At 40.5% G+C, this 9984-nt stretch overlaps 1 protein-coding gene across 1 annotated transcript; it reads right to left on the bottom strand.

Annotated features, from left to right (window-relative positions):
• Positions 1–3200: 3200 nt before the first annotated feature.
• Positions 3201–9663, bottom strand: LOC148833150 (N-acetyllactosaminide beta-1,6-N-acetylglucosaminyl-transferase-like). Its single transcript, XM_088919403.1, has 3 exons — positions 8699–9663; positions 5684–5770; positions 3201–3573 (listed from the first exon to the last, which is right to left on the bottom strand). The coding sequence occupies exons 1-3, from the start codon at positions 9630–9632 to the stop codon at positions 3383–3385; spliced, it is 1212 nt and encodes a 403-aa protein (XP_088775529.1). The 5' UTR covers positions 9633–9663; the 3' UTR covers positions 3201–3382.
• Between the last annotated feature and the right edge of the window lie 321 nt (positions 9664–9984).

Below are 9984 nucleotides of genomic sequence, written 5' to 3' on the forward strand. Positions count from 1 at the left end.
CTGCTGAACTTTGGAGCAAACACTCTCAACATGAGTAGATCAGCACAGGTTATGGTCTATGTGTCCACCTAAGTACTTATATAAATCAACCTGAGTGATAAGTTCGTTGAGGATTACTACCTGTGAGTGATCACCAACTGCTCTGGGACTGAAAACTATTTTGTTTTTTTAGCATTCAAAATTAGGCTGTTGTTGTCACACCATTGCACAAACCTTTGGATTTCTGACATGTACACAGATGAGCTTCTACCTCTATGCATTAAGCCAAGCACAGCTGTATCATCTGAGAATTTGAAAATGAAGTTGCTTTGACTACTGCTTGTACAATCATTTGTATAAAGTGTGAACAGAACTGTTCTCTGTTCCTCAAAGAAAACATTTTTTTGTACCAAAACGTTTATCTTCTGTTCTTACACTCCAAGTCCATATTTGATCTTTCTGCACAGCACTTATTACATATATCATTAATTAACTGTAATACCATTTACAACTGTGATTCTTCAGACACATCCGTCTTTTCGTTGTGATTTATAATTTCTTTGCAGAGATAGTACAGCACGCTGCTATTTCCCATTGCCGCTATGGAATTCCAGGACTCTTCACATCAGTAATTCACAATCAAAGTCCTTCCCAACTTTGTATTCATTTTTAATGAACTTCTGTCTCAGTGCACAAGCTGCCCTTACTCCTCACTACTTACATTCTCATACTCCTTCAGCTTACTCCACTTTCTGTTTCAAGATTCAAGATTTCTTTATGTGCCATATACAACAAGCTTACTCCTTCAGCTGTGCCCAGTAACATTAGAGAAAAAAAATAGGCACAAATGACAAATAGACATGGACAATGAATTTAGACAATAGACATTATAATACAGCCAAGACAGGACATGCAGTACCTTAAAGTGCAGGTGCTAATTTGAGCTGTTTCTGATGCGGACTGCTTGGGGGAAGAAACTGATTTTGAATCTATTCGTCAGTGTTCTGATGCTGCGATACCTTCTACCAGAACCCAGGGGTGAAAGCAGATTGTGGCCCAGGGTGAATTGGGTCCCGAAGTATAGCTCGAGCCCGGTTGTGGCAGCGGTTGAGATATATCCGGTCGATGGAGGGTAGCTCAGTCCCAGTGATTTTCTGCGCGGACCTCACAACTCTCTGTATGGCCTTTCTGTCCTGTCCTGTGGCTCCCCCATACCACACCGTAATACCATCGGTCAGGACACTCTCAATCATGTTGCGGTAAAAATTGGTGAGTGTTGTCTTGCTTGTCCCCCACTTCCTTAACTGTCTCAGGAAGTGAAGGCGCTGGTGGGCTTTAGTGAGGATGGCAGCAGTGTTCTCTGACCAGCTCAGCCTCTCAGGGATCTGGAGGCCGAGGAACCTGAAGGTGTGCTGACAGTTTCGACAGTTCCGTACAATATATCGTTCTCTTTACACAATTTGACCACAGCTTGCTCCTACCACCCTTCAGATTGCATTCTTTTAATTAAGTGGTTAAGTGGGTAGCAGCTGCGTTTAGTTGCGTTTATGCATGTAATGGCCAGTGTTTTCATCGGGTCGGGTGTGTTTTATTTTCTCTCTGGACTTCTCCTTGTAACCAAGGTCAGCGATCTTGCCACTGTGGGGTAACTGGTGGGTGTCAAGTCAAGCAAGTGGTCTGTTCCAACGTTGTTCTTACCTGGTCACAGGTACTGTGTATCATAAACCCACTGTTGGTGCCAGGAGCTCACCGGTGCTGACAGTAGGGCAACAAAGTTTGAATGACACATTCATAGATTTTTCACCCAATCAGCGGTTCCTTAATTAGCCCCCTCTCCCCCCCGTGAGCACTCCTTCGCCCTCAGTCCAGTCCGCCAGCTCCGGGCAGGAAGGGGAGATAGACAGGTAAGCCTCAGACAGCAGGGCGGCGGTCGGGTGGGGGGGAGCAGCAGGAGCAACTCAGGCATCGTCTACCCCCCCCCACCCTGTGTCAGTTACGGAGAGACAGGGTAGGAGCGCTACAATGTGGTATATTGTTTGGGACTGTCAAGTCTGGATAGAATTCAATGGGCAATCGAGGGACTGCGCAGAGTCTCGTCTCTTTCTTCAGCAAGAGGAGCAGCCCCAGGAAATTGCATAGGGCTTTATTCACGAGAGTGTGCCATCGGTTTGTCTTAGACTGCCGGTTTTGGTTGCTAGAGACTGTGGAGTGCACTTGTTTTTCTATGTGCATGTCTCTTGTGGAGACTTTTCTTATTGTGTTTTGTGTATTGTGTAGACCATGAGAGCCATTTTAATTTTGAGGAATAAAAAACAAACATATATAGCATAATTGTCTAGTGCTGGCCAGTTGGTGCACTGAAAGATATAATGAATCTGTTGCGGGAAGAAGGGTCCTAGCACCTTAAAATTGATTGGTGGCAAAGTCACCTACATTTCCTGCATTTTCTGCATATTGGGATTACTGTATATACAGTATACCCATGACACTAGTATCACTGCTTTGTCACTTCTTCTCAAATAATGATATGCATTGCAAAGATCTTCATTAGAGCCACACTGAACTCAGTCCCTTCTGTTTGATCTTTCTTGTACAAAATACAAAATCAGTAACTGATCTGTTTTCACCCGTAGCTGTAGTAATATGTATGTATATGTTTTGCATATTGACTTTTATACCTTCCTTATTTTCTAGATATACCTGTTACTCTTTAACTTATTTTAGTCTCTGATTAACCTTGTCTGGATAGGCTCCAGCTCCCTTGTGACTCTATCTTGAATAAAGTGGTTAGAAAATTGATGGATGGAGAGAGATTTCAGTGTGACTTTCTGGTGGCTTCATAGTTGCTATTGCCAGAGTGCATAATTAAAGAAATTTAATTTATTCTCGTGCAACACATCACCAACATATTTTGGTAAACCCTTTGGTTATACTAAATATGTTTTAGATCCAGCACTGAAGTTATCCTCTAAGTATAAAAGTTATGGATATATGAAAATATCAATTTCTTAGTTGTCAGAAATTAACAATAGCAGTTCCCCTGAGCTTCACACATGCAGGCTAGCACCTAAGTAATTGTTTAAAACGATGCAACGCAAGTGTCAGTACATAGGAGGAAAGAGTTGCACAAACTCCTATTAATGATTTCAATATTTCTTCTTTTTTCTTTGATGTATTTAATTACAGCATCATGTGATTGTTGTGATCACACATCCCTATTCTCTTGCAAACAATACCATTTTACAGCTACATCTTTAAACAGCAGAACTGAGATGCTGCTCACTGTCTTCATTAGTGAAGCACAAGCAAACTTTAAGTGACAAACGGAACTGGCCATAATCAAGGTTAAAGGCATGTAATGTGACAAAAACCCACCACAGATGATTACATGTAACGTAACATTTTAGAAATACCAGTTTGGGTGAGCAGCAATTTCACTCTGGTTAAGGGCACGCTTTCTCAACCACAGCTCCAGACATTCCAGGGTGGGTGGGTAAGCATTCACTTCAAATTTGTTTGCAAACATGCACTCATGTTCACTCAGCCACTTCAGATCTCCAGTGCCATAGATGCAGATCTGTCGCTGATAGCGCCCTGGAACATAATAATAAAAAAAGGGAAGCCCCCTTTGGCGTAAATCCTGCTAAGGACAAGGACAACAGTTCAGGAAACAGATGTTATGAAAGAAGGGATGAAAGAAGGGAAGTTCAGTGATCTCTGAAACCTGTCTTTCATCGTGCAACACAGCTTTAACATAACAAGGGGAAGTCACGATGAAACTACTGTGACAAACATTTCTATTCCTTCAGCACATCAGCTTACACTCATTCTAGAAGAAAAAACAACAAAACATAACAAGGTTCTACAGTAAGGCAATGTGGCTCTGATAAATCAAAGGCTCTAGGCTAAGAACATACTGCATGCTTTTTCGTATTCTGTAGAACGGGGGTTCTCAACATTGGATCTGCTGGACCCCTGTGCCTGCTGGTTGACACATGAAAAAGAAAACAACCGGGGTTCTGGCACTCACTGATGAACCCTTCCTCAGCAACCAGCCTGCGCCAGCCTGCGCTCCTCTGCACTCGCTGTCGAAAGGTCATGAGATTTACAGTGCAGAGTAAATATTTAGGAGCTCCTAAGGCTGCTCTTTATTCTCATACTGTATATTTAAGACCTAATATGTACGTAAACCTCCACAAAAGTCTTTATAAAGGGTCAAGATAATTTCAATAAATGTATAAAACAAATACATGAGATATATTTGGATTATTTCTCTAAAATGATCAAACAGTAAATACCCTTGTGTGAACAGGACTGTGAACACGTAGATAATTGGTGACATCTCCTTGAGCAGCAGCGACGCCAACTAGACTTTTCTGTAATTATTTAACACTGTATCAACTTTTATGATTTGTGTCCCATTCTTCCTTACAGTCGGTGATAGCTGCATGTCCTGCCATACGTTTCAGTGGGGTTTGATTTGTAGATCTGTTTGCACTGTACTGTATTTTTAGGATTGTTGTCTTGCTGCATGACCCACTTACGGCTCAGCCACAGCTGACAAAATGATAGTCTGACATTCTGTTCCAGGGTTTGCTGATAACCCACCAAATTTTTCATTCCATCAGCGATGTACAGTAGATGGAGTGTTGTACATTTGTTGTCAGCATGTTTTAAGCAGTGAAGACAGGGTTAAATACTATACAGAAAAACATGGGTGAAGGTGTCTGCATGCATTTTAGTCAACTAAAATCTGTAAAGACTTGCAGGAACCATTGGCAAGGAATATTGTCTATTAATGATTTCATACTGTATTCTTGGGTTTGACAAAGGTGGGCTTATCGTCTGCATCACCATTTAAAGTTTCTTTCACACATTTGTGCTACTATGGTTTTCCTTTGACATTTCAGTGTAAAAAGTGAAGTGCAAATAAAACGTCACAAGTTTTAATAACTTTGAGCAATTTAGTATTCCCCTCTACAATGGTGTGCAGCTGTCTGAGTGCCTTTCACTTGTATGTATCTCTATGAGTTCAGCCAACAAACTAATAATGATTCAATAATTAATATATTACTAATTATTAATAACATTAATAATGTTTTTTTTTTGCTGGGACATTTTACACAGGCAATGATACTTAGAGATTTTTCACATTTTTCTCTCTGAACCTGTTCTGCAGTATGTCACTTTACTAGATCCATCATATTCAGCAAACTGAGGTGAAACGTCTTTCTTGACACATTTTTCTTGCAGGGTGTTGTCTGGTATGTGCTGTGTGTATCTTTGATAGGCTTGGTTTTAGGGGTCATTGTGTTGCTTATTGTGCCCTCCATCTAAATGCAGAAATGCAGATTATCAGCTGTTCACTTTTTCCTTCGGTCTGAAGTAATACTTCATAAGTATTACAAAAACAGTAAATATGAAAACAGTAATTTCTTTGTACTGATATGAAAATCAAGGTCAGACCATTTCACCTGATGTTTATTTTGCTGCTGGTTAAATATTACATCCTATACTATATCAGAGGGGATTGAGTGGGGAGCTGTGTCAGGTGTAAAGAAATGTGACACGCCTGTAAAAACTCAACAGTCAAAGCTCTGTGTTCCTTCTTCCTACTTCCTTCGTAATTCATTGTGCAAATAGCCTTTACGTGCTCATTTCTACACTCAGCACATTCTAACACAGCCAGAGGTTTAGTCCTCACCATGACAAACACTTCCTCGTTGATCTGACCACATAATGGCTCTTGTACATCCTTCCCACTTAGCGTTTGGCATGGAATTGGGAGCATCTGCAATCAAGAAAAGAGACATTGTGAGGACAGATATAAATAATTATCACCTCCCATACGTTGGCTTTCGAACCACTTTATCCAATGCATGGTCACCGGTTAGCCGGAGCCCATCCTGTCAAGCCACAGGCCCGTGGCAGGGGACATCCTGGATGGCAGTCCCTCTCAGGGCACACACACTCACACCAGGGCCAATTAATATACCAGTCTGTCTTTGGACTGTGAGAGGAAACCAGAGCACCCAGAGAAAAACTACTTGACCTCAGGGAGAACATACAAACTCCATACAGACAGCTCCCCAGGAATTGAACTCAGGGCCCCAGCAGTGCTGACTATTGTACCACCGTGCCACCCATCATCAACTCTTAATGCTGCATGTGCTTTGCTGATACTATTAGCCAATGCAACTCCAATTCGTATTCATTTTTTCAGCAGACCATTTTACTATAGCAGGCTTGGTGAGGGACCGTACCCTGCTCAAGAGTGCAACAGCAGTATGCAACCTGCAATTTGAACCCACATCATTACCCTTACAATTCCTGACCCTAACTGCTGTTTCGTGTTTCCCTCAAATAGACTAGGATGGCCAAAACAGGAGAATGGCGCTCAAGTTGGAATCCTAGATCATTTTAATTTCTGCTTTTTAACCTAATTGATCAAAGTACCCACGAGAGGATGTATTGACCTAATCCTGGGGTCTGGAGCCTTGGTGCAGGAGAGTCACATCCTCCCACGTTTGCAGGAAACCTTAAAAGGTTAATCAGACCTAGAAAGCATGTTGACTCCCCCTGTATTAAAACAATCAGCTGGAAAACCAGGAAATACCACAGTTCTTCAACACCACAATTGCACACCTTTAACACATCTTTTTGAAATAACAAGAAGTGCGAGAAATTCTGTTTATGTGTTTTACAGTTTCTCACAAGAGTCATCTTTTCTATTTACTTAAAAGGGAAGGCATGGTGATGTAGAGGTTGGTGCAGCTACAAAAAATAAATATAAGTTTTATTTATTTTTCTACAACTGACTGATATATGCAGTTCATTTGATTTAAACCCCTTTATAAAGGAAACATTTAAAATATTTCCATTAGAGTAATTCTCAGTAAATTGTATTGCATCGACATAGTGGTGCCAGAATGTAATTTGAATAGCGAATTTTGTCCTGTTCAGTGCTACCCTAATATCAACATTATAAGGTAGATCATAGATTGTAAACAACAGATTTTAAAACAAAATGATTAACTGTTTTCTGGCATTTTTATAGGCTTGTCAGAGCTATGAGGCGTTTGTCCAAAGTGAAACACGAAGACTATTGTTGAATGAATTACAAATTCCATTCAGATTGCAGTCTACACCAAACATGACTTCTCAACACTGATAGAAAGAAAATATGATTCAAGTTGTGAAAAGCTCAAAACAAGCATCATGTCCAGGACATCATTAACAGCTGATTTCTCTCTCTGAAGATCTAAGATCTAAGAAATAGCAGCAGATTTTCAACAGAAAAAAAATATTTTTAAACAGCCAGTCCTCTTTTATAAAACAAAAACCTCCAGGTATTTTTACACAATAACTTGCCTAGGAAAAGTGAAATGGTTTAGAGGCACTGACTTTAAACACCAGGGCAAAGCCCTCGGAACTCTAACATAGAACAAACGAATATCAAGGGGAAGATATTTTGCGAAGCGATTCCTTCTTCTCAAAATAATGGCACAGGACAATACGGGAACATTCATAATATTTCTGTAATTAGAATACTACTGCAACCATTTTCTCTTGACAAACCTCTGTAACTGTGACAGGGAATTACTGTTTTTTTAAAAAATAATTAAACAGAACATGAAAGTATAAAAATAGAAGAGACGTGTTTTCATTTTAAAATACTAAATTTTTTTCAGCTACTGCCGGCGCTCAGTTGTTCCAGGGTTAGGATGGAGAACCCGTACCTGCAACATTGCTTGGTGACGTGTTCGGCTACAGTGCTCGCAGTTATCGTTATTGTGAGCCAGAGACCTGTTGTGTTAGGTGTTCTCTCAACCTGAGAAACATTCTCAGAGGAATCATTAACCGCATCTATCGTCATTTCAGTGTCAGCTTGGCCGTTGCCGCTCGCCAGTGAACTGGACAGTCAATTCCGCTACAGCGTGTTCTCCAGAGAGAAATTATGTTGAAAGACGAGTTACGCTTCACTAAAGGTATAGTATGACAGGAACACTAAACTGGGTCTGGAGATGAGGTTAAAAGGTGATTTGTTTACTTAATGAAAGTTATTGTGTTGGTTTAACACGTTAACTTAAAAAAATATTTTCATAAAAACGATTTTTGAAAATGGATTCTTTCACGGTCGTCTCCACCGATCGCCCATTCCTTGCTCAGAAAGAAAAGTATGAGAAGCATTTTTTTCTACTTCTTTTTTTTTATTGCGATCGTTACAAAATTGTTTGATTTGGTTGAGCAGTTTATTAAGGTATTAAATGTTAATATATAATATGATATTAATATAAGTAGAAATGTGGTTTCACGCTTTTGTAGAGGATTTTTAAAATGTTTTTCAATCTTCATGAGTGCTTGCTGGCACAGAAACGCTTTGATTAAAAACACATAACAGATTAAAAAAGTAACACAGCACTTTGTATCAGGAAACTCCAATCGGTGTTTTCATCTGCTTCACGAACTGTTAATGCCTATTGAAGAAACAACATCTTCAGCAGAACCCATAGTATCCCGATTGCAATTGTGTAAAGACAGGACTATTCTGTAAAACAAGAAACACAATCGCGGTGGGGATAGCACTTTGCAGTTAACATTCCATGCCTAGTGCCACATGCTTCATTCTGTCAGTAATCTCTTATTTCTACATTCAAGAAATAAGAAGTTTATACAGATTGCATTGTCTGTTATCAACTGCTTTTCAGAATGTGCTTACCTGGAAGTCTGTTTAAGGTCACCCAGTAATGTTCATCAGGACTGTAGGTGTCTTGCGACCATTCCAACAAATCTGTCGCTCTTTTATCTTCCACAATGAAGCGGGCAAACTCCTGTGTTAACGCGTAGTAGGCAGTGCCAAAATAAATGGTGAGGTTGTGAGGAGGGGGGGATTTAATTTTGGATGTCCTGATAACACCAGAACCGTGAGCATCAAGGCGTTCTCGGAAGACGGACTGTGTCCTGTAATTGGTGTGGGCTGGGTCGAGAATTCCCGGGGTAAGGTTTTTGTTCTTATATGTCTTTAAATGTCGGATAATCTCAAGGTTTGTCTTCAAGGGGAAATCCTGTCCACAGAGGTTAAGGACATATTTCCATGGAACATTAATCGAGACCAGGTCCTTCAAGCAGTGGACATCAGCCTGGAGCCTGGATATTCCAGCATAAACAACAGGCTCCATTTTAGAGGACAGAAAAGTGTTGGGAAAACAATTTACCAAAGTTTCAACAGTCATCTTATATTCCACAGGAGATTTCTCATCAATGTGAATGCAGTACACGTTCTGAGGGGCATAAATAGCCCTGAATGTCCTTTCGAAAGTTTCATACTCTTTATGTAAGGTGAAGATATAAGCCAAGGGAAATGCTGCTTCCTCCGAAGACAATGTTTTGGTTATGAAGTGATTGTCGGCGATGTATTTATTGCACGAGATATTCAAGTGAAGGGGTCGCAGGAAACTGCATTCTGCCTCTTGCTTTGATCCCCGCACAATGGTGTTGCAAGCTTTCTCCAAACTCTCAGACTCCTGCGACCACTCGCCTTTCTTCGGCTTCCGGGTGTCATCGGCAGTTTGTCCCCAGTAACAGAGCACAGTGACGAGACCGCAAAGAGTGAAAATGAAAAGTAATCGAACGTTCAGGAGCTGTCTGAGCATTTTCTATGCAAAAAAGTAACCTTCTGAACTAGTGCTTGTAGTGCTGTTTATCGAAGGCAGTCATAAGGCTTTGTGATTCTCTCATGAAAAATGTGACAGGTTAGGCTTCTTTTTACAAACTGAAACGATAAATGGAACACTAGAACTTTAGCACCACCCATCAGATTAAATGAGTTTCCTGTGCACTATGAACAAAACTGTGCTTACCATTGGCATTCGAAAAAGAAGCTATTTGCTTATGATAACATGCTGACATACCATAAATATGTTTCGGGCTTCTGGACGTGGTTTTGACACATTTATAGAAAAATGCTGTGTTTGTGCTTAAGGGCTTGAACCTAGAAATGTAATT

The sequence above is a fragment of the Atractosteus spatula genome, chromosome 6, assembly GCF_055471065.1.
Source record: "Atractosteus spatula isolate fAtrSpa1 chromosome 6, fAtrSpa1.hap1, whole genome shotgun sequence".
NCBI classification, from domain to species: domain Eukaryota; kingdom Metazoa; phylum Chordata; class Actinopteri; order Semionotiformes; family Lepisosteidae; genus Atractosteus; species Atractosteus spatula.